Source organism: Anomaloglossus baeobatrachus, chromosome 10, assembly GCF_048569485.1.
Source record: "Anomaloglossus baeobatrachus isolate aAnoBae1 chromosome 10, aAnoBae1.hap1, whole genome shotgun sequence".
Lineage (NCBI taxonomy): Eukaryota > Metazoa > Chordata > Amphibia > Anura > Aromobatidae > Anomaloglossus > Anomaloglossus baeobatrachus.
Window position 1 is genome coordinate 48,985,563 of NC_134362.1, and position 27,064 is coordinate 49,012,626.

General features: G+C 48.2%; 1 protein-coding gene across 1 annotated transcript; it reads right to left on the minus strand.

The window, feature by feature from the left end:
* Nucleotides 1-849: 849 nt before the first annotated feature.
* TTC9C (tetratricopeptide repeat domain 9C) lies at nt 850-26,465 on the minus strand. Its single transcript, XM_075326606.1, has 4 exons — nt 26,379-26,465; nt 22,311-22,557; nt 5,778-5,960; nt 850-1,014 (listed from the first exon to the last, which is right to left on the minus strand). Exons 1-4 carry the CDS (start codon nt 26,388-26,390, stop codon nt 920-922), a joined length of 537 nt encoding a protein of 178 aa, XP_075182721.1. The 5' UTR covers nt 26,391-26,465; the 3' UTR covers nt 850-919.
* Between the last annotated feature and the right edge of the window lie 599 nt (nt 26,466-27,064).

Genomic DNA, 27,064 nt, shown 5'->3' on the forward strand with positions numbered 1-27,064 from the left:
CACAGAGTACCTCAGAGGAGCAGGGCCTGTCCCTGACGATACCCGGTCTCCTGTCCAGCAGATTCACCCAGGGGCTGCGGAGGGAGCACGGTCCCAGTGCCTGGTGACCGGTTAGGATCCCACTTCACCCAGAGCCCCTAAGGGATGGGGAAGGAAAACGGCATGTGGCTCCTGCCTGTGTACCCGCAATGGGTACCTCAACCTTAACAGCACCGCCGACCAGAGTGGGGTGAGAAGGGAGCATGCCGGGGGCCCTGTTATGGGCCCTCTTTTCTTCCATCCGATAAAATCAGCAGCTGCTGCTGACTAAATTGTGGAGCTTGCGTGCATGTGTGCCTCCTTCAACACAAAGCATAAAAACTGAGGAGCCCGTGATCCACGGGGGGGTGTATAGGCAGAGGGGAGGGGTTACACTTTTTAAAGTGTAATACTTTGTGTGGCCTCCGGAGGCAGAAGCTATACACCCAATTGTCTGGGTCTCCCAATGGAGCGACAAAGAAATGGGGTTGTATAAATACTGTGTATTGGGGTGCTGTGCTATTACCTAGCTGGATTCTGCATTGAACACTTGCCATGCGTCCCTAATAACCTCTGCAAAATATTATTATTATTATTATTATTATTATTATTATTATTAATAAAAAATAAATATCTGCTTTCTAATTTGATGTAATGCACAAATAAAACAATCCATAAGATTTGGCTTTGTGCCACGCCGGCTCATCGTCTAGTCTCCACGCTGAACATTGTTTATCTGTTTGTAGGGTCTGAAGGTGAAAATATCCATGTTACATAAAGAGCCATTGTGTAGGAATGGGGGAAAAAAAAAAAACAAAACAAAAACTGATGTAGTAAACAATCTTTTTATATTTAATTTTTCCTTATAAAGATAAGCCACATGGATCAAATTTACAAAACACTAATCAAACATGCCCTGATATCGCTGTTTCTCCTTTTCCCGGGAAGCGGTGATGGCGGCGTCGACCAGTTCTATATAACGTCTGATGTTTGTATCTAAAGAAATAAAACAAAAAATAAAAATTGTAAATAATAAAAATATATTACTTAAGTTTGCTAGATCAATGGAGCTAGTACTGAATAAATGTTTCAGTACATTAACAATATTAATCTATTGATTTTATTCCACAGAGCTATAAATGTATTTTGTGTAAAACTCTGATTGCTCTCGCATTACATATGGGATACTATTCGGATTTCACTCGTGGATGAAAATGAGAGATTTTTTTTTTGTACACCAGTATGAACAAACCCTTTGGGTAAGGCTCACAATTCATGTGGACATTGGCCGCACAGAAGGCCACAATGCAAGTCCGCACCCTTAACCTCTTCCCAACGTAGGATATACATGCACGTCCTACATCAGGTGTGGGTGTATGGTGCAGGCTCAAAAATGGAGCGGGCTCCAAATATAATTGGTGCAGTCTGTGTTACACAGCAGAATGTGCCTCTAAGGCTAGAATCATACTTGCAAGTGTAAGATTCTCATGCCAGAAAGTCGGATGATTTCTGTTCACATTTCATCAGTGTGCTGTCAGTGTGCAATCAGTTTTTACCCTCAGCAGCTGCTACTCATGTACTGTTATGTACAGGAGCATTTACATTGTTCTCTGCTACATGCGTGAAATGTATTGAGAAAAGCCCATGTCACTAGGATGGTGTGTGTGCCATCCTTTTTTTTTTTCACGCACCCATAGACTTGCCTTGAAGAGACTCGTGCGAGAAACTCACCAAAACGCAGCACGCTGCTATTTTCTTCTCAGTCCGATTTGGACTGAGAAAGAAAAAAAAAAAAAAATAGCAGATGGGAGCTGCCTCATTGATGAACATGTGTCCGAGTGCAATGCGAGATTTTCTCGCATTGCACTCATGCGAGTTAATCGCAAGTATGAAGCCGGTCTAATAGCAAGAAAAGTGAGCTCTGATCGCTGCTGTTTAACCATTTAGATTTCACTGTCAATTTCTGACAGCTGCAATGAAACAGTTCTGTTGTGTGTGCGCGCGCCACATTCATGGCAATTGGATTGCAGTGTGCCCATGGGTTACAAAGGCATGAAAGGGCCTATTGAAGGCCCAGAGAGAGAAGGAGAAAGAGGAGAAAAGAGAAAGAAAAAGGAGAAAGAAAAAAAAAAAGGTGAAAGAGAAAGAAAAAAAAAAAAAACACAAAAAAAAAACAAAAAAAAAAACGAGAAAGAAAAAAGGAGAAAAAAAAAAAACAAAAAAACCAAACGCATTTAGCATTCTGTATTTGTAAAATCCTGGTCTATGAAAATATAAAATTTACATACATGGTAAAAGGCCCTCATATCAAGAATGCCCCTGAATTGGTTGTGTTTTTCTATCAAGATGTTTAATTATAAAATAAAAAAAAGGGAACAAAAAAAAACAAACCCGCATTTGTTTACAATAGTGTATGTGTGTGTGTGTGTGTGTGTGTGTGTGTGTGAGTGTGTGTGTGAGTGTGTGTGTGTGAGTGTGTCCTAGAGAATCATTTTGGCAGGTCATTTTTACTGCACAGTTAAACCACCACTCCAGCGCTTGGGTGGTGGTTTTAAATGTAAGCCTCCGCTCCAGTTCTTATATTCGCCCTCTGGTGTTTTCATCCTTTTTTGGCACAGATTCTATCCCACGGCGCCATCTTGTGCCCATAACTTCTAAATTTCCGAAGTCAGAAGTTACGTCACAAGCTCTCAATGCAAGTCAGAACAAGGCTCTCAGACTTGTATTGAGTTGTGATCTCCAGCTTCATAAAACACTGGCAGGTCACACAGACCAGACCAACTGGGAGCAGCGCTAGAAAAAGATGAAGAGGGCGGAAGGCAATTATAAGACCGTGGGCAGGGGACTTGCCTATTAATCACCACTCCAGCACTGAAATTAAAAAAAAAATAATATATTTTTTTTTTTTTTATAATTTATTGTATGCTGGAGTGGTGCTTTTATAAATTTAAAAAAAAAAACAAACAAAAAAAAACAAAAAACCTTGCATTTTTATTTTTTTTCCAATATTTCACCCCACTTTGTTTTTGTTCCTCCAGTACACTATATATACTGTACAGTAAAGCGATTTGTGTGAATCAAAACGACAACTCATCCTGTAAAGAAACAAGCCCTCATATGGATATGTTGACACAAAAAGAAAATGTTAAACTGCAGAGAATTTTTTTTTAAAAAAATAACATAAAAAACGGATCTAAAAAGGGGAAAGAAAAACCTAAATGATACTAAAAAAACATACCAGCGTGAGGATGAGCTAGGGTTGTCAATCTGACGGTGTTAAGAGGCCATAAATTTACAGTGATGCAATTTAATTCTGCATCTACCTTAACCCTGTCTACATCCAAATCATGAGTCATTTGTTAGTAGCATGCATACTATTCTTCCATACAGACCAGAGAAAAGAACCAAAACATTGATTGACATAACAATAAAGACAGTATATAACGTGCAGGTGTCTGAACTCGCCTGCCATTACACATATAACCTGGAACATACCAGAAGTCACCGTATATCACAACTTCCTCATTTTCCTCTAACGTTAACTCAAGGAAAACGAAACTTGGAACTTCTGCTTTTTCCTCAGGACAGACAAAAAACCCAAAACACACTACATTTAACATTATGAAGACAGCTTAAGGTAAAATGACCAGGTGGGTTCTCTTAGGACGGCTTATCTCATGCGAGATGGCGGTCATCATTAGGTGTAGACTGGGACAGCCCAACCCCCCCCTTTCGAAATGCAAGTACACGCATAAGGTCTGCGAGGTGAGATAAGACAAATTTTCTCACTTGCTGGAGATGCGCATTCTCCCCTCTCGTGTAGTTGCCTTTTCTAATAAAGGTGTCAGCATGGCCGTCCGTCATCCAGAAGTTCAATCCTAAGGTACGCTTGGACGCCATTTGTTAAGGCAGGCCATAAATTTACAGTGATGCAATCTAATTCTGCATTTACCTTAACCCCGTCTGCATCCAAATCCTGAGTCATTTGTTAGTAGCATGCATACTATTCTTCCATACAGACCAGACAAATGACACAGATCTGCATAGAAAATATGACTGGCTTTATTACGGAAGTTCATACATTTAAAAGGAATAAAGTTGGCTAGGAGCCAATAATACGTGACACGTCTCCTAGTGGGTAAACTATGATAAGAGCTTATTCTGGGATATACAATATACTGTAATGTATAATGTATTTCCTCATTTACATTAAAGTATGTCAGCATGATTCACTTGTCACATGAAAGTCCAGTCTGTCTGATGAGACTTATGATGTCTGAATGCAAATATACGTGTGGTACACAGTTCAAGCACTTATCTTAAATTCTGGTTTTTGGAGATCTTCATATAACTCTTAATACTCATAAGGCTATGTGTCCACGGGAGAATGTAGTTGCGGCTTTTTCTGCATCAAAATCCGCAGCTTTCCTGCAAAATCCGCACCTTTTCAAAGGTGCGGATTTACCGCGGATTTTTTTTTTTTTTTTTTCCAATTTAAGCCAAAATCCGGATGAAAATCCGCAACAATAATTGACAAGTTGCAGATTTTTCCGGACGAAAATCCGCACGATTTCCACTGCGGAAAAATTTGCAGCGTGGACACAGCATTTCCAAAATGTCATAGAAATGGCTGGGGAGTAGCAGTGCTGCAGATTTTCGGGAAATCCGCGGCTTTTCCGCGAGAAATCCGTGGCAAAATCTGCGCATTTTCCGCAGCGTGGGCACATAGCCTAAGGCTATGTGCCCACGGGACTCTATCTGTGGATTTTTCGGCATCAAAATCCGCAGCTTTCCCCCGGAATCCGCACCTTTTCATAGGTGCGGATTTTGTGCGGATATGACGCGGATTTTGCGATTTTTTTTTTTTTTTTTAATTCAATTGAATAGGCAAAATCCGCACGAAAATCCGCAACAAATAATTGACATGCTGCAGATTTTTCCGCACGAAAATCCGCACGATTTCCGCTGCGGAAAAATCTGCAGCATGGGCACAGCATTTCCCAAATGCCATAGAAATGGCTGGGGAGTAGCTGTGCTGCAGATTTCTGGAAAATCCGCGGCTTTTCCGCGAGAAATCAGCGGCAAAATCCGCACATTTTCTGCAGCGTGGGCACATAGCCTAAAGGCCACTTTACACACAGAGATAAATCTTTGGCAGATCTGTGGTTGCAGTGAAATCATGGACATATTGTTCCATTTGTACACAGCCACAAACCTGGCACTGATTGTCCACAATTTCACTGCAACCACAGATCTGCCGCAGATTTATCTCTGTGTGTAAAGTGGCCTAACGAGTTCATAATCTTGTCCATAACAACTGCACCATGTGAAAGTACATTTATGTTTTGTGGACCTGTGGCTGATTGCTAGGATTACTTTTTTGGCATCATCATTCAAAAAGGAGCAACTTCAATGAGCCTCTCTTGAAATCTATGGGGGTCCGGGCAATCAACAAGTTATTACCTGTCCTGAGGAAAAGGTGATAACTTGCTAAGAAGGGAAGAATTCTTTAAGGCCACGTTTTCACATTGGGATTTTTAAATCAGTATTTGTAAGTCAAAAGCAGGAGTGGGTGAAAAATGCAGAATCGGTGCCTGTGTTCCCATTATACTTTTCCTCCGATGGTCCCACTCCTGGTTTTAGCTACAAATACTAAAGTAAACCCCTCACCAAATACTGAACGTGTGAATGTGGCCCAATATAAAGAATCGAGGCAGAAATAGAAGATATCCAATCTATAGATATGCTGCAGATCCTACCTTTGGGTTGTTGTGCGGCAGCTTTTCTTAAGTAACTGTGAGCGGTTGCATAGTCTTGCAGGTGATAGCTGGAGACACCAGCGCGGTATAATGCCTTTACATTATCTGGCTGTATTTTTAGTGTCTGTAGACTACATTCATATACCCGTTCATATTTTGGAGGATCATTTTGCAGGAGACATGCTAAAAAAAAACAAAAAAACTTAAATGGTTAAAAAGGGTCGCAATGCGTCTTTTTCCACCATTTCTTGAGTCAGTCTGCTCAATGAGTGTAAGAAAAAGATTAACAAAATGATTAAAAGAACATTCCTATTAAATTGTATGGAAAAATGTCTCCCTGGTCAAACATTCAGGCTTTTGAACGTCTTTTAAAAGTTAAATCTGTCTCCAGGTTTTTGTTCCCCCATCTGAGAAAAGCATAATTTAGAGACAGAGACCCTGATTCCAGCGATGTGTCACTTACTGAGCTGTTTGCTGTCATTTTGATAAAGAAGGGAATTTTGTTTACTTACCGTAAATTCCTTTTCTTCTAGCTCCAATTGGGAGACCCAGACAGTGGGTGTATAGCTACTGCCCTCTGGAGGCCGCACAAAGAACTACACTTAAAAGTGTAAGGCCCCTCCCCTTCTGGCTATACACCCTCCCGTAGGAGTACAGATTCCTCAGTTTTAGTACCAAAGCAAGAAGGAGGAAAGCCAATAACAGTTTCAAAAACAAATTCAATCCGATAACATGATCGGAGAACTTAAGAAACAACATGAACAACATGTGCACCCGAAAAACGAAACCCTAAGAACAAATAGGGCGGGTGCTGGGTCTCCCAATTGGAGCTAGAAGAAAAGGAATTTACGGTAAGTAAACAAAATTCCCTTCTTCTTTTTCGCTCCTAATTGGGAGACCCAGACAGTGGGACGTCCAAAAGCAGTCCCTGGGTGGGTAAAAAGATACCACATGAACGGGCTGTCAGACAGCCTCTTCCTACAGGTGGGCCACCGCCGCCTGAAGGACCTGTCTACCTAGGCTGGCATCTGCCGAAGCGTAGGTATGCACTTGATAGTGTTTGGTAAACGTGTGCAGACTCGACCAGGTAGCCGCCTGGCACACTTGCTGAGCCGTAGCCTGATGCCGCAATGCCCAGGACGCACCCACGGCTCTGGTAGAATGGGCCTTCAGTCCAGATGGAATCGGAAGCCCAGCAGAACGGTATGTGTGAAGAATTGGTTCCTTGATCCACCGCGCCAGGGTGGATTTGGAAGCTTGCGATCCCTTATGCTGACCAGCGACTAGGACAAAGAGCGCATCAGAACGGCGTAGAGACGCCGTGCGAGAAATGTAAATCCTGAGTGCTCTCACCAGGTCCAACAGATGTAAACCCTTTTCAAATTGGTGAACTGGATGCGGACACAAAGATGGTAAAGTGATATCCTGATTGAGATGAAAGGAAGAAACCACCTTGGGAGAAAACTCTGGAATTGGACGCAGTACTACCTTGTCTTGGTGAAACACCAGGAAGGGAGATTTGCAAGATAACGCCGCTAGCTCGGACACTCTTCGAAGAGACGTGACCGCCACAAGAAAAACTACCTTTTGTGAAAGCCGAGAAAGGGGAACCTCTTTCAAAGGCTCGAAAGGCGGCTTCTGGAGAGCAATGAGAACCTTGTTCAGATCCCAGGGTTCCAATGGCCGTCTGTAAGGAGGAACGATATGACAAACTCCTTGGAGAAAAGTGCGTACTTTAGAAAGCTGTGCCAAGCGCTTCTGAAAGAATACGGATAGCGCGGAGACTTGACCCTTAAGAGAGCTAAGCGACAAGCCTTTTTCCAACCCAGACTGCAGGAAGGAAAGAAAAGTTGGCAATGCAAATGGCCAGGGAGAAAACCCTTGAGCCACGCACCACGCTAAGAATATCTTCCACGTTCTGTGATAGATCTTAGCTGAGGAAGGTTTTCTAGCCTGTCTCATTGTGGCAACAACTTCATGAGATAAACCTGAGGCCGCTAGGATCCAGGACTCAATGGCCACACAGTCAGGTTCAGGGCCGCAGAATTCAGATGGAAAAACGGCCCTTGAGACAGCAAATCTGGACGGTCTGGTAGTGTCCACGGTTGGCCTACCGTGAGATGCCACAGATCCGGGTACCACGACCTTCTTGGCCAATCTGGAGCGACGAGTATGGCTCGATGGCAGTCGGACCTGATTTTCCGGAGAACTCTGGGTAACAATGCTAGAGGTGGGAACACATAGGGGAGTCGGAATTGCGACCAATCCTGAACCAAGGCGTCTGCCGCCAGTGCTCGGTGATCGTGAGACCGTGCCATGAAAACTGGGACCTTGTTGTTGTGTCGTGACGCCATCAGATCGACGTCCGGCGTCCCCCAGCGGCAACAGATCTGCTGAAACACGTCCGGGTGAAGGGACCATTCTCCTGCGTCCATGCCCTGGCGACTGAGAAAGTCTGCTTCCCAGTTTTCCACGCCTGGTATGTGAACTGCGGATATGGTGGACGCTCTGTTTTCCACCCACGTCAAAATCCGTTGGACTTCTTGAAAGGCTTGGCGACTGCGTGTTCCCCCTTGGTGGTTGATGTACGCCACCGCCGTGGAATTGTCCGACTGAATCCGAATCTGTTTGCCTTCCAGCCATTGTTGGAAGGCTCGCAGGGCAAGATAGATTGCCCTGATTTCCAGAACATTGATCTGCAGGGTGGACTCTTCCAGAGTCCACATCCCCTGAGCCCTGTGGTGGAGATACACCGCTCCCCACCCTGATAGGCTCGCATCCGTCGTGACCACTGCCCAGGACGGGGGAAGGAACGACTTTCCCTGTGACAATGAGGTGGGGAGAAGCCACCAACGCAGAGAGTCCTTGGCAGTCTGAGAGAGGGAGACAGTCCTGTCGAGGGACGTCGATTTCCCGTCCCATTGGCGTAGAATGTCCCATTGTAGAGGGCGCAGATGAAACTGCGCGAACGGGACTGCCTCCATTGCTGCTACCATCTTTCCTAGGAAATGCATGAGGCGCCTCAGTGAGTGCGACTGGCTCTGAAGGAGAGATTGCACTCCAGTCCGCAGCGAGCACTGCTTGTCCAGTGGAAGCTTCACTATCGCTGAGAGAGTATGAAACTCCATGCCAAGATAAGTCAGAGATTGGGTCGGGGTTAGATGAGACTTTGGAAAGTTGATAATCCACCCGAAACTCTGGAGAGTGTCTAGTGCCACTTTCAGACTGTGTTGGCATGCCTCTTGAGAGGGTGCCTTTATAAGCAGGTCGTCTAGATACGGGATGACCGAGTGACCCTGCGAGTGCAGTACAGCTACTACTGCTGCCATGACCTTGGTGAAGACCCGGGGGGCTGTTGCCAGACCGAAAGGTAACGCTACGAACTGCAGGTGTTCGTCGTGTATGACGAAGCGTAGGAAACGCTGATGCTCTGGTGCGATCGGCACGTGGAGATACGCATCTTTGATATCTATTGATGCTAGAAAATCTCCTTGAGACATTGAGGCTATGACGGAGCGTAGGGATTCCATCCGGAACCTCCTGACTTTTACGTGTCTGTTGAGCAACTTTAGATCCAGGACGGGCCGATACGATCCGTCCTTTTTTGGGACCACAAACAGATTGGAGTAAAAACCGTGACCTTGTTCCTGAAGAGGGACGGAGGTCACCACTCCTTCCGCTTTTAGAGCGGCCACCGCCTGCAACAGAGCATCGGCTCGGTCTGGTGGGGGAGAAGTTCTGAAGAAACGAGTTGGCGGACGAGAACTGAACTCTATCCTGTACCCGTGAGACAGAATATCCCTCACCCAACGGTCTTTGACGTGTGACAGCCAGATGTCGCCAAAGTGGGAAAGCCTCCCACCGACCGCGGGTGTGGGAATCGGAGACCTCAAGTCAGGAGGACGCCGTTTTGGCAACGGTTCCTCCGGCTGCCCTTTTTGGGCGTGACCGAGACCTCCAAGAATCTGAGCGTCTCTGGTCTTTTTGAGTCTTTTTTGACGATGCGAATTGGGACCTGCCCGGTCCTCGAAAGGACCGATAACCAGACTGACCCTTCCTCTGTTGGGGTCTGTTTTGTCTGTGTTGCGGTAAGGATGAGTCCTTACCCTTGGAGTGTTTGATGATTTCATCCAAACGCTCTCCAAACAATCGGTCACGAGAAAAAGGCAAATTGGTTAAGCACTTCTTGGAATGAGAATCTGCTTTCCAATGTCTCAACCACAGGGCCCTACGCAAAACAACGGAGTTGGCTGACGCCACTGCCGTGCGGCTTGTAGCGTCAAGAACAGCATTAATCGCGTACGACGCGAATGCCGCCATTTGCGAGGTCAATGGTGCTACCTGCGGGGCAAATGCACGTGTGACGGAGTCAACTCGCGCAAGCCCGGCTGAGATAGCTTGGAGTGCCCATACGGCTGCAAAAGAAGGCGCTAATGACGCTCCAATCGCTTCATAGATGGATTTCAGCCAGAGCTCCATCTGCCTGTCAGTGGCATCTTTAAGTGCCGCTCCATCTTCAACTGCAACCAAGGATCTAGCTGCAAGCCTGGAAATTGGAGGATCCACTTTTGGACACTGGGTCCAACCCTTGACCACCTCAGGGGGAAAAGGATAGCGTGTATCTTTAAGCCGTTTAGGAAAACGCCTTTCAGGATAAGCGTGGGGTTTCTGGATTGCGTCTCTAAAGTCAGCGTGGTCCAGAAAAGTGCTTAAAGTACGCTTAGGGTATCTGAAATGGATTCTCTCGTGCTGCGAAGCTGACTCCTCCACAAGAGGAGCTGGTGGGGAAATATTTAACATCTTATTGATGTTAAATATAAGATCATTAACTATGGCGTCACCATCTGGTGTATCTAGATTGAGAGCGGTTCCAGGATCAGAATCCTGATCAGTTACGTCCGCCTCATCACCCATAGATTCATCTCGCTGGGATCCTGACCATTGAGATGAATGTGAAGGCCCGTCATAGCGAGCCCGCTTAGGCTGCCCGGGGCCATCGTCCGAGTCAGAGTCTTCACCCTGAGGTGTATATGCCCGTCCCGGAGCTTGGAGCTGAGGGGGACCAGGGGGCAATGATTGCACAGTGTCCGTGGCCTGAAGTACAGGCCTAGCTCGCAATGTGTCAAGAATTTGTGACATAGTGAGAGACATTCTGTCAGCAAAAGCTGCAAACTCAGTGCCTGTCACCTGGACAGCATTCACAGGTGGTACACCCTGGGTCACGTCCAGCAGAGGCCCCGGCTGTGCAAGCGCCGCAGGGGCCGAGCACTGCACACAATGGGGGTCCGTGGAGCCTGCCGGTAGAAAAGTCCCACATGCGGTGCAGGAAGCATATAATGTCTGTGCTTTGGCACCCTTGCGTTTTGCGGACGACATGCTGCTGGCTCTCTGAATGTGAGAGAGTCTATAGCCAAAGGGCGACCAGCGCTATGTAATACCAAGTATTTGTAGCAACAAAATACTAAGAATACTACTGGCACAAGAGGGGGTGAGCCCTGAGGGCTGCTTACCGCCCGCTGAATAGCGGGTAAGAGGCGAAGAATTTCTTGTCTGGGTCTCCCCGGCTCCCCTCTGCAGCTCAGCGTGTCAGCAGGAATGGCTGCCGGCGTCTGTGGAGAGGGGCGGTCCGTGGGAGTTCCCAAACAAAAGTGCGGGAAACAGTGTCCCCTCTGTGCCGATTGTGAGGGCTGGAGTATGTAAAAACGACTCCAGCCCTCAGCGCTGATGCACTGGCCAGCGTCCCGCCCCTCTCCTGACTGGCAGGTCTGGGGGCGGGAACGAACGGGAGCAGGCCGCAAAAGCCGGGGACTCGAGTTATCAGCGCGGCCGCCGTAAAAGCGCGGGCCGCGCTGAAGTCCCCGGCGCACCACAAGTGCCAGCCGCGCCGCAGTCCCAGCGGCCGGCATGACCGATTTCTAGATGTGGCCAGCGTCCCGCCCCTCTCCTGACTGGCAGGTCCGGGGGCGGGAACGAACGGAATCAGGCCGCAAAAACCGGGGACTCGAGTTATCAGCGCGGCCGCCGTAAAAGCGCGGGCCGCGCTGAAGTCCCCGGCGCACCACAAGTGCCAGCCGCGCCGCAGTCCCAGCGGCCGGCGCGACCGATTCCTGGAAGTGTGCCTGCTTCAGCTAAGCTGAATGAGGCCATGGCACAAGCGCCGTAGCGCTGATGTCCCCCGGCGCACTACAACACCCAGCATGCTGCGGTGTGAGCGCCTGCACGGGGACACAGAGTACCTTGAGGATGCAGGGCCATGTCCCTGATGTACTCCGCTCCATCCAGCATCTTCTCCAGGGGCTGTAGATGGAGCCCGGTCTCAGTGCCTGGAGACCAGTAAATCCCACTTCACCCAGGGCCCTGTAAAAAGGGATGGGGAAGGAATCAGCATGTGGGCTCCTGCCGCCGTACCCGCAATGGGTACCTCAACCTTACAAACACCTCCGACATACAGTGGGGTGAGAAGGGAGCATGCTGGGAGCCCTGTTTATGGGCCCTCTTTTCTTCCATCCGACATAGTCAGCAGCTGCTGCTGACTAAAAACAATGGAGCTATGCGTGCGTGTCTGACCTCCTTGCGCACAAAGCTAAAACTGAGGAATCTGTACTCCTACGGGAGGGTGTATAGCCAGAAGGGGAGGGGCCTTACACTTTTAAGTGTAGTTCTTTGTGCGGCCTCCAGAGGGCAGTAGCTATACACCCACTGTCTGGGTCTCCCAATTAGGAGCGAAAAAGAAATCAATGTTTTCTCTGCTGCAGATCTAGCAGTAAGGCTATGTGCGCACGTTGCGTACAGTCACTGCAGAAATTTCTGCAGCGATCTGAAGAGCACATGTGCGCTTTAAATCGCTGCAGAAATGTCCGTAGTGAAAAAAAAAAAGCAGATTCCATGCGCTCTGCCTGCAGCTCCTCCCATAGACAGAGCAGGAGCTGCCGGCAAAGCGCACGGAAGAAGTGACATGTCACTTCTTAGAACGCAGCGCTTCGGCAGAAGCCGAAGCGCTGCGCTCTAAAACGCCACGTGCGCACAGCCCCTGCATAATCTCCATAGACTGTGCAGGGGACGCAGGACGCATGAAGTTACACTGCGCTACAAAGCGCAGCGTAACTGCATGTATTTACGCAACGTGCGCACATAGCCTTAGGGTACGCTCACACAGGTGTATGACTTGGGAGAGTGCAATGCGAAAAAAAATCTGGCATTGCACTCCGACCAATGTTATTCAATGAGGGAGAGCAGATCAGCTTTTTTCTCATTCAGATTCTGGATGAGCGAAAATTTGCAGCATGCTGCAATTGTCAGCGAGAGCAGTGTCACTCACACCCATACAAGTCTACGGGTGCGAGTGAAACATTGGATTGCACTTGGATGATATTCAAGTGCAGTGCGATAATCGAATCAGCTGACAATGGAGGAGATGTGGAATTAACCCCTCCCTCAACTCTGCAGCTGTGATCCGATCGCATGATCGAATCACAATTGCATGACACTTGGCTCACGCTGACAGCACAACAGGAGCCAAGGGTCATTAGCATATTGTATCCGATGCCATACCATCATGTGAATCCAGCCTTATACAGAGCTCATGAATATGCTGGACGACCTGCAGCACGCCAAGTAGTCCTGTAATGATAATCTCCTGTTGATTAATCAGTGAATAATTAGCAGGAGATTATCGTCAGAGTGACATCGCTGGAATCAGGGGCTCTGCCCCTACTGCTCTCAGATTAGGCGGCAAAAACCTAGTGACAGATTCCCTTCAAATATGTCAAGTGTTTAAAGAAAGTAACCCAACCGTTTTTTCAGGCCTTTAACACTAGGAAGCCGCTCAATGATGTTTTCTTCATTGTTTAATGGATAACACCCCCCCTCAAAAAAAAAAACCAAACAAACAAAAAACAACCAAACAACAAACAACCCTCATCTGGTAAGTGGCAGTAAGGCCCTGTGCGCACTAGGCGTTTTTACCCGCGGATTTACCCGCGGTTTTGATGCGGAAATTTGAGAAATGTTTGAAATCTTTCTGCAGACATTTCCCAGCAAAACCTATGGGGAAAAAAAAAAAAATAAATAAAAAGAGATGTGCGCATGCTGCGTTTTTTTCTCAAGAAAATACTTTCTGAAGATGTTCTTGAGAAAATTTCTTGAGAAAATGTGCATGTCACTTCTTTTCCGCAGGTACCTGCGGAATACCCCCGGTATTTCACTCCATTCACTGTAATGTAATTGCGAAATTCCGGGGGTATACCGCAGGTAGCAAATGATGTGCGGTATACCCCCGGTATAGCCGCGATTTACCTGCGGTAATGCTCATCGCTGCCTGCGGTTTTGCAGGAAGTGATGTCATTATGACAGGAAGAGGAAGCGGAGCAGAGTAAACACACACGTCACACTCCCTGGACGCCGCACAGAAGCGCTTCCGTGCGACCTCCAGGTGCCCGTGCAGTCTGTGTCCCGCTCCAGCCCCGCCGCTGCCTGCACTGCAGTGTCAGTGTGTGCCCGCAGTATCAGCAGCTTGTCACCCTGCAGTGCTGGCAGCCGCGGGGATGACGGGCGCTGCTGTCAGGAGGTGAGATGAGATCATTACCTGCTGTGACGATCTCCTGCCTCCTGACGTCACTGCCAACTATGCCTGCGGCCCGAGACTGTCACTGGCGGTGACGTCACGTGCTCTCACGATACTGCTGATAACGCGGCGGGCATAGAAGGCAGTGACAGCGCTGATGGCAGGACTGCAGGAGATCATCACAGCAGGTAATGATCTCATCTATCCTCCTGATGGCAGCGCTCAACATCGCCTGCAGTGACCTGGGCTGACCTATTGATGTTAGCTCAGGTCACTGCATTACTCTCCCAGCCAATGGGGAACCTTCTGTTCTTCATTGACTGGGACAGTAACTATGGTATGGATCGTCGTGCCCCCCCCCCTATTGGATTACGCCGGACCCGGATTTGATTGTTCTTTTCAATAAATTGGTGAAAGAGGGAATGTGGGGAGTGTTTTTTCAAATAAAACTTTTTTGTTGTCTATTTTTTTATTTCTTACTGACTGGGTTGGTGATGTCGGGTATCTGATAGACGCGGGACATCACTAACCCCAGGGCTTGATGCCAGGTGACATTACACATCTGGCATCAAACCCATATATTACCCAGTTTGCCACCGCACCAGGGCAACGGGATGAGTTGGGGCGAAGCGCCAGGATTGTCACGTCTAATGGATGCGCCACTTCTGGGGCGGCTGCAGCCTGCTATTTTTAGGCTGGGGAGTGTCCAATAACAGTGGACCTCCCTAGTCTGAGAAAAGAGAGAGAGGTAGTGGAACGGGGCTTTCAAAAACCGCGCCAAGGATCCCAGATGTAATCTTGAATCAATGTATTTTTATTTTGGCATAGGTCTACGCGTTTCAGGAGGCTCAGCTCCCTTCCTCAGGACCAGCAAGCACAAGATACATCAAATCAGAGATTTGATGTATCTTGTGCTTGCTGGTCCTGAGGAAGGGAGCTGAGCCTCCTGAAACGCGTAGACCTATGCCAAAATAAAAATACATTGATTCAAGATTACATCTGGGATCCTTGGCGCGGTTTTTGAAAGCCCCGTTCCACTACCTCTCTCTGTTATCTGCCGTTTGGGGTACTGCTGCCGTGATCCACATACATGCTGCTACAGGAGTTGTGCCTTTCACAACCCTGATTGGTGAGTAGGATTACTCTTCTTTACCCCTTGGTTATCAGGGTAAGACCCTATGCGCTTTCTTTTCCACAGGTCCTTTGCCTTAGTCTGAGAAAAGAGAATTTTGTTTACTTACCGTAAATTCTTTTTCTTATAGTTCCGTCTTGGGAGACCCAGACCTTGGGTGTTTAGCTTTTGCCTCCGGAGGACACACAAAGTACTACACCTAAAAGTGTAGCTCCTCCCTCTGAGCTTATACACCCCCTGGTGAGCCAGTCACAGCCAGTTTAGTGCAAAAGCTGAAGGAGAATAGCCACCCACAAGTAGAACAGAGCAAGAGCCGGAACAACCGGAGACTCTGTCCACGACAACACCCGGTGATAACACGCGGAACAAGGAAATTGCCAACAGGCAACAGGGAGGGTGCTGGGTCTCCCAAGACGGAACTATAAGAAAAAGAATTTACGGTAAGTAAACAAAATTCTCTTTTTCTTTATCGTTCCTTTGGGAGACCCAGACCATGGGACGTTCCAAAGCAGTCCCTGGGTGGGAAATAAACAGAAAAAACTAAGAAGTAGGCAGAACCTAACTTCACAAATGGGCGACCGCCGCCTGAAGGATGCGTCTGCCCAAGCTCGCATCTGCCGAAGCATGAGCATGCACTTGGTAGTGCTTCGAGAAGGTATGCAGGCTAGCCCAAGTGGCAGCCTGACAGACTTGTTGAGCCGTAGCCTGGTGCCTAAAAGCCCAAGAGGCACCGACAGCTCTGGTCGAGTGTGCTTTGATCCCCGGCGGGGGAGGCACCTGAGTACTCTGATAAGCGTCCGAAATGGTCGACCTAATCCAACGGGCTAAGGTCGGCTTAGAAGCAGGGAGGCCCTTGCGCCGACCTGTGGTTAGCACAAAAAGAGACGTGCACCGCCTAAGCGCAGCGGTGCGAGACACATAGATCCGGAGAGCACGCACCAGATCTAGAGCATGTAGAGCTTTTTCAAAGCGATGAATAGGGGCCGGACAGAAGGAAGGTAAGGTAATGTCCTGGTTAAGGTGGAAGGGAGAGACCATCTTAGGAAGAAAGTCCGGAGTCGGACGGAGAACCACCTTGTCTTGCTGAAAGACAAAAAAAAAGAAAAAAAAAAAAAAAGTGTGACTCCGAGGAGAGCGCAGCCAAATCAGAGACTCTCCTGAGAGAAGTTATGGCCACCAGAAAGGCCACTTTCTGTGAAAGACGATACAAAGAAACCTCCCTAAGAGGCTCAAAGGGGGGTTTCTGCAAGACCGTGAGAACCAAGTTAAGGTCCCAGGGGTCCAAGGGCCGCCGGTAAGGCGGAATGATGTGAGACGCGCCCTGCATGAAGGTGCGGACCTGAGCCAGCCGAGAAAGACGCCGCTGGAACAGAACTGACAGAGCTGAGACTTCTCCCTTGAGAGAGTTGAGGGACAGTCTTAGCTGCAGACCGGACTGTAGAAAAGACAGAAGAGTCGGCAAGGAGAATGGCCAAGGGGGATGGCCGGTAGAGCGACACCAGGACAGGAAAATTTTCCAAGTCCTGTGATAGATCTTAGCGGACGAAGACTTACGGGCCCGAGTCATAGTGGAGATGACTTCAGGGGGAATACCAGAAGCCGTCAAAATCCAGGACTCAAGAGCCACGCCGTCAATTTGAGGGCCGCAGAATTCGGGCGGAAGAACGGACCTTGCGAGAGTAGGTCTGGACGGTCCGGGAGAGGCCACGGCATCTCTACGGACAGTTGGAGCAGGTCCGGATACCAAGCTCGCCTGGGCCAGTCCAGTGCAATGAGGATGAGTCGACGACCCTCCCTTCTGATCTTGCGCAGGACTCTGGGCAAGAGAGCTAGAGGGGGAAACACGTAGGACAGACGAAACTGGGACCAGTCCTGAACCAGAGCGTCCGCGTCGAAGGCCTGAGGATCGTGGGAGCGAGCCACGTAAACAGGAAACTTTGTTGTTGTGACGGGATGCCATTAGGTCCACGTCCGGAGTGCCCCATTTGCGGCAGATCGACTGAAATACTGCCGGGTGCAGGGACCACTCGCCACCGTCCACGCTTTGACGGCTGAGATAATCTGCCTCCCAGTTGTCCACGCCTGCGATGTGGACTGCGGATATGGTGGACCTGGAGTCCTCCGCCCATTGAAGAATGCGGTGTACCTCCATCATTGCCAGGCGGCTGCGTGTCCCGCCTTGATGGTTGATGTAGGCAACCGATGTCGCGTTGTCTGACTGGACTCGAATGTGCCTGCCCGCCAGCAGATGGTGAAATGCTAGGAGAGCTAGAAGTACGGCTCTGATTTCCAGCACCTTGATTGAAAAGGCTGACTCGGACGGAGTCCAAGTGCCCTGCGCTCTGTGGTGGAGACATACCGCTCCCCAGCCGGATAGACTGGCATCCGTGGTGAGAATCACCCAGGACGGGGCCAGGAAGGAGCGCCCTTGGGACAGGGAGAGGGGCCGAAGCCACCACTGAAGAGAGCTCTTGGTCCGTGGCGACAGAGCCACTAACCTCTGTAAGGAGGAAGGCCGCTTGTCCCAACAGCGGAGAATGTCCAGCTGCAGGGGGCGCAGATGGAACTGGGCAAAGGGAACAGCCTCCATGGACGCCACCATTTGACCCAGCACCTGCATCAGACGCCTGAGGGAATAACGGCGGGGCCTCAGGAGAGAGCGCACCGCCAACTGGAGTGACAGCTGTTTGACTAAGGGCAACTTCACAAGTGCCGGCAGAGTCTCAAACTGCATCCCTAGGTACATGAGACTCTGGGTCGGAGTCAAAGTGGATTTGGGAAGAATGACAAGCCACCCGAATTGGGCTAGAGTGCTGAGAGTGAGCGAGACACTCCGCTGACAGTCTGCGCTGGATGGAGCCTTGACTAGAAGGTCGTCCAGGTAAGGGAGCACTGCCAACCCATGGAGGTGCAGGACCGCAATCACTGCTGCCATGACCTTGGTGAATACCCGAGGGGCCGTGGCTAACCCGAAGGGGAGAGCCATGAATTGGAAGTGATCGTTTCCTATTGCAAAGCGTAGCCAACGCTGGTGTGAAACTGCAATTGGCACATGCAGATAGGCATCTCTGATGTCGATGGACGCCAGGAAATCCCCTTGGGTCATTGAGGCAATGACTGATCGCAGGGACTCCATGCGAAAATGCCGCACCTGAACATGCTTGTTGAGAAGCTTGAGATCCAGGATGGGCCGGAAGGTACCGTTCTTCTTGGGAACTAGGAAGAGGTTTGAGTAAAAACCTCTGAACCGTTCCCGGGCGGGAACTGGTACAATTGCGCCGTTGGCCTGCAAGGCTACCACGGCCTGCGAGAAGGCGGCGGCCCTGGAGCAGGGGGGAGTTGAGAGAAAAAAATCTGTTTGGCAGGCTGGAAGAGAATTCTATCCTGTAGCCGTGAGAGATGATATCTCTCACCCACTGATTGGAGACTTGTTGAAACCAAGCGTCGCCAAAGTGGGAGAGCCTGCCACCGACTAAGGATGTGGCTGGAGCGGGCAGAGAGTCATGAGGAGGCTGCCTTAATGGCAGGACCTCCTGCGGTCTTCTGCGGACGCGCTCTGGAGCGCCAGTGGGATTTCTGGTCCTTGGCTGAGTTAGCGGACGAGGCGGAGGGCTTAGAGGACGACCAGTTGGAGGAACGAAAGGAGCGAAACCGCGACTGAATCCTACCCTGGGCAGGTTTCCTGGTCTTGGTATGTGGCATGGAAGTACTCTTCCCGCCAGTAGCCTCTTTAATAATTTCATCCAGCTGTTCACCGAACAGCCGGGAACCAGCAAAAGGGAGCCCAGCAAGGTACTTCTTTGAAGAAGCATCTGCCTTCCACTCTCGAAGCCACAAGATCCTGCGGATAACGAGGGAATTAGCCGAAGCCACCGCAGTGCGGTGAGAAGCCTCTAGCATGGCAGACATGGCATAGGAAGAAAAAAAAAAAAAAAACTTAAGCTTAAGGCAACCATCTCGGGCATAGATTCCCTGGTGAGGGAATGCATCTCCTCCAGAGAAACAGAGATGGCTTTGAGGGCCCACACTGCTGCAAAAGTTGGGGAAAACGCGGCCCCCACCGCTACATACACGGATTTGGCCAGAAGGTCAATCTGACGGTCAGTGGCATCCTTAAGGGAAGTGCCATCAGCCAACGACACAACGGTCCGGGCTGAGAGCCTAGACACCGGAGGGTCTACCTTTGGAGAGTGAGCCCACTCCTTGACCACCTCAGGTGGAAAGGGAAAACTGTCATCAGAACCACGCTTTGGGAAGCGTTTGTCAGGACAGGCCCTGGGTTTGGTCACAGCTGCCTGAAAACTGGAGTGGTTAAAGAACACACTCTTCACTCTCTTAGGCGAGGTAAAACTGGAGCTTTTCTGCCAGAGAGGGTTGCTCCTCTGATTAATGGAAGCAATCAAGTCACTAAGGTCCGAGTCACCCTCGGAAGGATCAATGGGGCACATGGAGTTAGCCTCCGAGCCCCCTGTAAAGGCATCCTCCTCATCCTGCGAGTCCTCAGCCCTTGAATCAGAGCCGCGAGATGAGGGGGGAGAGGGAACCCTGCGGAGCCTCTTAGGAGGACGGGGCCTGTGCCCTGATGATGAATCCTCTGTGAGCTCCAGTGGACGGAGGTCAGAGGATAGGGATCCTAAAGGACCCTTAGCAAGAGCATTAGAAGCACCCTGTGAAGGGGGCTGATGCATATTCAAAGTCCTGGACAGAAGTCCCATGGACTCAGCAAATGACTGGGAGATAGACCTAGAGAAGGACTCTACCCAGGCCGGGGGTTCAGCCACAGGTGCAGGAGCAGCCTGAGAGACCACTGGGGGTGAGACTCCAGGCCGTGGCACCTCCAAGTTAGAGCAGACATCACAATGTGGATAGGTGCTCGCTTCAGGCAGCAGGAGCTTACATGCAGCGCATGCAGCATAAAGCTTTGGAGCCTTGCTCCTCGTGTGAGACATGTTGCTTGAGTGGGGGAAACAGCTTCTACAAAGAGAATGAACCCCAGGGAGAATATAGCAGAGGTCCACAACCGGAGACCGGCTGTGGCATACCAGACCGCTGGAAGCGGTGTCGCGTGCCCTCCAGATCCCGAAGCCCAGACCCCCAATGCACAGCACCTCAGCAGGGATGCAGAGTGCAGGATGGCCCAGAGCAGAGTGAACCCTGCCCAAGAAAATGGCCGCCGGAGCGAAGAGAGGGGGTGGACGGGGGCGTCCCTCGGAATCTGGAGGGCCGTAGAGGCCTGCAGGGGGAGGGGGGTTGGGAGTCGCGCACAAGCAGTGGGGAGTGTCCCTCCCCTGTGCAGGACAGTCGCCGGGAGGAGCCATGCCTGTCCCTCTGCATGAGTGACATGCGAGGGCAGGTAACAGAAACTAGGCCTTCGCCGGGGCCTAAATTTGAGCAGCGAGGCCGACGCGCAGGCACCATCGGCGCGGTTCTCAGGCGAAAAGCCAGAGGACCCGCCGGAAATGCCAAAAAAAACACAGCAAACACACTCTCCCCATACAATAAAGGACATGGACCCCCGACATATGAACGTCTCAAGGTACTTAGCTGCTGAGACGCAGGGCCAGGTCCCCGGGGATGAGTGCTCCGGTCCAGCAGGGTCCTCAAGGAGCTGTGGATGGAGACCGGTCTCTTTCCAGGCATGGAGACCGTGCTGGCTCCCACTTCAATCCAGAGCCCAGGAGGGATGGTGAAGGAGCACGGCATGTAAGGCTCCAGCCTTGGAAATCAACCTTACAACACCACCGACACAGTGGGGCGAGAAGGGATATGCCGGGGGTCCAGACGTGGACCCGCTTTTCTTCAATCTTTTTCCAAAAAATTTACGAAAAAGGAAAAATCATATGAGAATGCATGTGTGGATGTATATCCTCCTGAACACAAAGCAATAAACTGGCTGTGACTGGCTCACCAGGGGGTGTATAAGCTCAGAGGGAGGAGCTACACTTTTAGGTGTAGTACTTTGTGTGTCCTCCGGAGGCAGAAGCTAAACACCCAAGGTCTGGGTCTCCCAAAGGAACGATAAAGAAATATCAGACTCCAGCTGTCCGCTTTACCTTGGCTGGTAATCCAATTTGGGGGGGACCCCATGTTTTTTGTTTTAAATTATTTATTTAATGTAAAAGAACAGCGTGGGGTGCCCTCTGTTTTGGATTACCAGCCAAGGTGAAGTTGCCAGCTGTGGTCTGCAGGCTGCAGCCGTCTGCTTTACCCTAGCTGGCTACAAACGATGGGGGGGGACCTCATGTCATTTTTTTTTTTTAAATTATTTATTTTTTGGCTAAATACAAGGTTAGGCACCCTTTAGTGCCACATGAAAGTCACTAAAGGGTGCCAGCTTAGAATATGCAGGGGGGTGGGACATTATATAGGTCTCTCATCTATCTATCTATTCATCTATCCATCTTTCCCTCTATCCATTATCTGTCTATCGATTATCTATCTATTATCTATATTTATTGCAGTTCAGCATAAAAAAACCGCAGGGACCAACCTGCGGAAAAACCGCGGCAAAATCGCGGGAAAAACGCATGCGTTTTTCCCACGGTTTAGGTGCGGTTTTTTTACTGCAGGTGCGGTAATCTTCAACTCCCAGAAGTTTCTCAAGAAATTTTCTTGAGAAAAATCACTTTTCTAGTGCGGACATAGCCTAAAAAGATGTCCAAAAAATGCTAGAAAAAAAAAAAGGGGGGGGGGGGGGGGGCGACATGGAAGTGTCTTTTACTCTGCTTGGAAGTTGGATATTTAAGAGTACCAGATATAATATATAATATAATGTGTGATTTTGCATATTTTTTTTTTAGGCATTGCCAGGTTCCCCCCATTTAGCGGTATATATTACCTGCTAAATTATTATAACAGTCTGCTTGAAGATTTTTGAGTGTTTCCAGTTGCTGAGACGTGAGTTCCACAGTTGAAGGGCCCAATCCAGCTAATGGGTTAAGTAAACTAGGGTCCAAGCTACGGAGTTGGAGGAGGGCCCGGTGATACAGACTCACAGCCTCTCGTATACGGTGTTCAGAGTAGCACGTGTTGCCCTGAGACTTGTATAAACCTGCTTGAGAGAGACGATGTTCAACAGATCCATCCTAGAAAGAAAACAAGATGAAAACTGTATGAAGAGAGGATTTTTTTGTACTCGCTGCAAAATCTTTTTCTGGGACCCTTCATTACGGGACACAGGTAACCATGGGGTGTATCTGGTTTAAAAAAATAAATAAAATAAAAAAAAAAAAAAAAAAAAAAAAAATGAGCCAGGGTATACATGTGTGTCTCTCACACACTGTAGTGCTAAGAGACGTGGAACAATGAATATGGGAATATAGACATGCATTACTGCTATGAAAAACATGTAAAAAAATGAGATACTTAGCACACAAAAATGGCCAGTTTTATGTGAGCCGCACAGCCAACGGTAAGATGACCTCTTATTGTTGGGTCCCCATCAAACTAATGCCTCTCTTTGGGTTGAAAAACACCCCTACAATTTATGGGCGGACAGGAACCTGCAAATGGAGAATTAAAAATCACCTAAGCCTGAAGAGCAAAAGTGCTCAATCAGAAGGCATGACCCTGTAATCTAAGAAAAAGACTGATGGCACCTCCTACCTTTTTAATGTGAATAGGTGCAAACTGAACATGAAACAGTAAGAAGAAAAAAAAAAAGAGACCGTTGCACTCTGTAGTGCTAAGATATGTGGAACAATGAATATTGAAGGTTTAACCCAAAGAGGAATTAGTTTGGTAGGGATCCAACAAAAAGAGGTCGCCTTGCTGTTGGGCTCACAAAAAACTGGCTAAGTATCTAAATTTTTGCATGTTTTCCATAGCTGTAATGCAGGTCTATATTTCTATATTCATTTACGCATATCTTAGCGTTACAGAGTACAACTGTCTCCTTTTTGTTAAAAGCTTTGAAAAGTAATAAAATTTAAAGCCAAATCCTCTAAAATTTTGACTTTTGGCGTCTTCACAACAGTTTCTCTTAGCTCCACCGAAACAGCAGCCACAAAAGGTTGTGATGCCACAGTTAAAGTGAACCTGTCAGGTGCAATATGCACCCAGATCCACGAGCAGTTCTGGGTGTATATTGCTAATCCCTGCCTAAGGCTAAGTTCACACACTGCGTTTTTTTGACGCTGCGTTTTTGGCCACTAAAAACGCACCCGCGTCAAAAAACGCGGCAAAAAACGCATGCGTTTTTACCACGATTTGGTGCGTTTTGCTGCGTTTTTGATCTCTGCGGTTTTCTGCGATTTTCCAATGCATTGCATGGGGGGAAAACGCAGAAAAACGCAGGAAAGAATTGACATGTCCATTTTTTTTTAAGCTCAAAAACGCAGCTTAAAAAAAAAACAGTTGTGTGCGGACAGCAAAAATGAAAACTCAGACTTTGCTGGGGAAGCAAAGTCATGCAGTTTTGAGGCCAAAAACGCACCCGAAAAACGCGCAAAAACGCCACGAAAAACGCACTGTGCGCACATAGCCTAACTGTCCCTGTATACAATAGCATAGATCAAGAGATCTTTAGAAAAAGTATTTCTAAAGATCGTATATGATAGGTTAATGAGTGCAAGGACTAGTTGCAAGGGAGTTAGTTCCCTTGGCTAGTTGGCCCCCTTAGCAAGTAAGCATGTCCCTGTGGACGTGCTAACATGCTAATGAATGCGCAGTGTCAGAGGATGGTTGTGCTCACCTGTCTGCTGCCATTGCGTCCTACTCCTGGATTTTGGCTCAGTGCGCATGATCCCGGACTTTCGAGCATGCGCACTGCATGAGTTTTAAGTCAAGATATGTACACGAAGTTTCATAGTATGCATGACCGAAAGAGATCGTCAAAATCCAGGAGTAGGACACGTTGGTAGCAGAGCGGTGAACACAACCATCCTCTGAAGCTGCGAATTCATTAGCATGTTAGCATGTAAGCCCTTCCCTGTGGGCGTACTAAGGGGGCCAACTAACCAAGAGTATTAACACTGTTGCGACTAGTCCCTGCGCTCATTAGCATATGATATGGGATCTTTAGAAATACTTTTTCTAAAGATCCCTTTATCTATGCTAGTGTATACAGGGACGGTTAGGCAGGGATTAGCAATATACACCCAGAACTGCTTGTGGTTCTGGATGCATATTGGACCCAACAGGTTCACTTTAATCTAATTAATGAAGAGGTGTGGAGTCTCCTGTGCCAGAAATTTGAGTCTAGTGTCTGGCTGGAGTGAGATTTCTGGTGTTGGGCACAAGCCACTTGTCAGACGCTCCAGATTCATGCACCTCTTCATGAATCGGGAGCTTCTGGTTCCACCACGCCGCTTCATCAAGGCCAGCGTGAACAACCCCAATCTTGATGACCTGGGCCAGTTATCTTTCTGCTGAGTTTTTGTAGCAGTCGTTGGCTGTGCACATGGTGTCTCTTTCAGGTGGTTTCTGAGGCAGAAACCGCCCGAATACTGGCGGCACGATGGCTCAGTGGTTAGCACTGCAATCTTGTGGTGGCTCAGTGGTTAGCACTGCAGTCTTGTGGTGGCTCAGTGGTTAGCACTGCAGTCTTGTGGTGGCTCAGTGGTTAGCACTGCAGTCTTGCAGCGCTGGGGTCCTGGGTTCAAATCCCACCAAGGACAACATCTGCAAGGAGTTTGTATGTTCTCCCCGTGTTTGCATGGGTTTCCTCCGGGTTCTCCAGTTTCCTCCCACACTCCAAAAACATACTCATAGGGAACCTAGATTGTGAGCCCCAATGGGGACAGTGTTGCTGATGTATGTTAACCGCTGTGGAATTAATAGCGCTATATTAATAAATATTATTATTGTTACTACTGCACATTATTTGCTTGTGTGTGTACATAGCCTAAGAAGAGACGGCACAAAAATGTGAATGAAAAAGTTCAGGAAACAACAATCAAAAAACGCTAAAAAATAAGCTTAAGGGGAGGAAAAAAAAATAAAAAATTGACCATTGTTCCTTCTGAAAAACTCTGCTTGGAAAAATGTATAAAACTAAAATGTGAAATAACTCCCCTAAGGGTATGTGCGCACGTTGCTTTTTACCTGCTTTTTTCCTGCTTTTTTGCTGCTTTTTCTTCTGCGCTGTTTAATGCCAAAATGGATGTGTTCTTCTATTCAAGCAAAGTCTATGGGAATTTGGGTTTCTTGTTCACACTATGTTGTTCAAAATGCTGCCTTTTTGTGGCAGAACTTTGGTCAAAAACTCAGCTTTGCAGTGCAAAACCCAAATGGCAAAAACAATTGACATGTTGCTTCTTTGAAAAGCTGAGTTTTTGACCAAAGTTCTGCCTCAAAAAGGCAGCATTTTGAACAACATAGTGTGAACAAGAAACCCAAATTCCCATAGACTCTGCTTGAATAGAAGAACACATCCATTTTGGCATTAAACAGCGCAGAAGAAAAAGCAGCAAAAAAGCAGGTAAAAAGCAGGTAAAAAGCAACGTGCGCACATACCCTAAAGATGGAGCATATCCTAAGTCGGGTTCCACTAAAAAGTTTGTGGCCCAAAAAACATACTGTGTGAACATACCCCAAGAGAGTGTGCACACAATTTTTTGGAGTAGTTTTTGGAGTGGGTTCACAACCCTTCCCAAAAAAAAAAACAACATCTGACTCATTCATTTGCACTGTAAGCGCTTTTTCCTGCTTCAGGTTTTTAAAAAACCTGAAGGGAAAAAATAAAGTAGGTTCCTTCTGTGAGGGGGAAAAAAGGCTCTGTGCAATCACAAGGCTAAAAAAAAATGAAAATCAAAACAAGAAAAATCTTGTTGTTGCCCATAGCAACCAATCACAGAGCAGCTTTCATTTCTCAAGCGCACAGTATGACATGAAAGCTGCGCTGTGATTGGTTGAGCTATAACAAGCGCCGTGCGTTCTGCTGTGCTGTGCGGTCGGGTCACTCTACCTGCTCAGCCATACTGCTCCCATGCTGCGCCCGCCCGCACCACTCTCTGCCGGTAGCTGATCACGTGACACCCAATTTAAATAACTTTATTCATAGCTTACAGACACGTGAACACGCAGCAATAATCAGAGCGCAGGCCGCAGCGGCCCTATATTATGAGAGAACACGCTCCATCTATTATCTTCCCCTCCCACCACATTTATTTCGGAGCTGTTAGGCGTGGCATGTCTTCCTTTATGTACAGGAATTGCCTCCAGCCCTGGTCTCTTATATTTCACCACCTCGTGGTCAATTATTCCACGTTTCAAAGAAAAAAAAAAAACAGGACCGAATGTATCAAATGCGCTGTAATTTTAGGAGGAAAAAAAAGCATAAGCTCGACCAATCACACGTTGCACGTCACTGTACGCTAGCTGTCAATCAAAAACAGGCGGGAACACGAGAAGCAGTCACGTGACAAGAAAGAGCCAATGAACGCCCGCAAGTATCATTGTATTTAAAAGGGAGGGGCAGCACTTGGTTTAAGCGCTAAAAGGGGCGTGTTCCCGCTTTGCTTCAATTATCATAGGTCAAAACAGTGAGTTAATTTGCATAAACCGCCTAGTTTAACCAATCAGAAGATAATACGTCAAAGGGAGCCGCCCACATAAAGAAATGTCCGTTTGTACAGGCGCTGTGTGGTAAAG

Excerpts from the sequence above, each read along its gene's own strand:
- TTC9C (XM_075326606.1), bottom strand. Across the intron at positions 5,961-22,310 it reads CTGTTATAATAATTTAGCAG|CATGTCTCCTGCAAAATGAT; the intron begins GTAATATATACC and ends GTTTTTTTTTAG. Across the intron at positions 1,015-5,777 it reads TGCCGCACAACAACCCAAAG|ATACAAACATCAGACGTTAT; the intron begins GTAGGATCTGCA and ends TTATTTCTTTAG.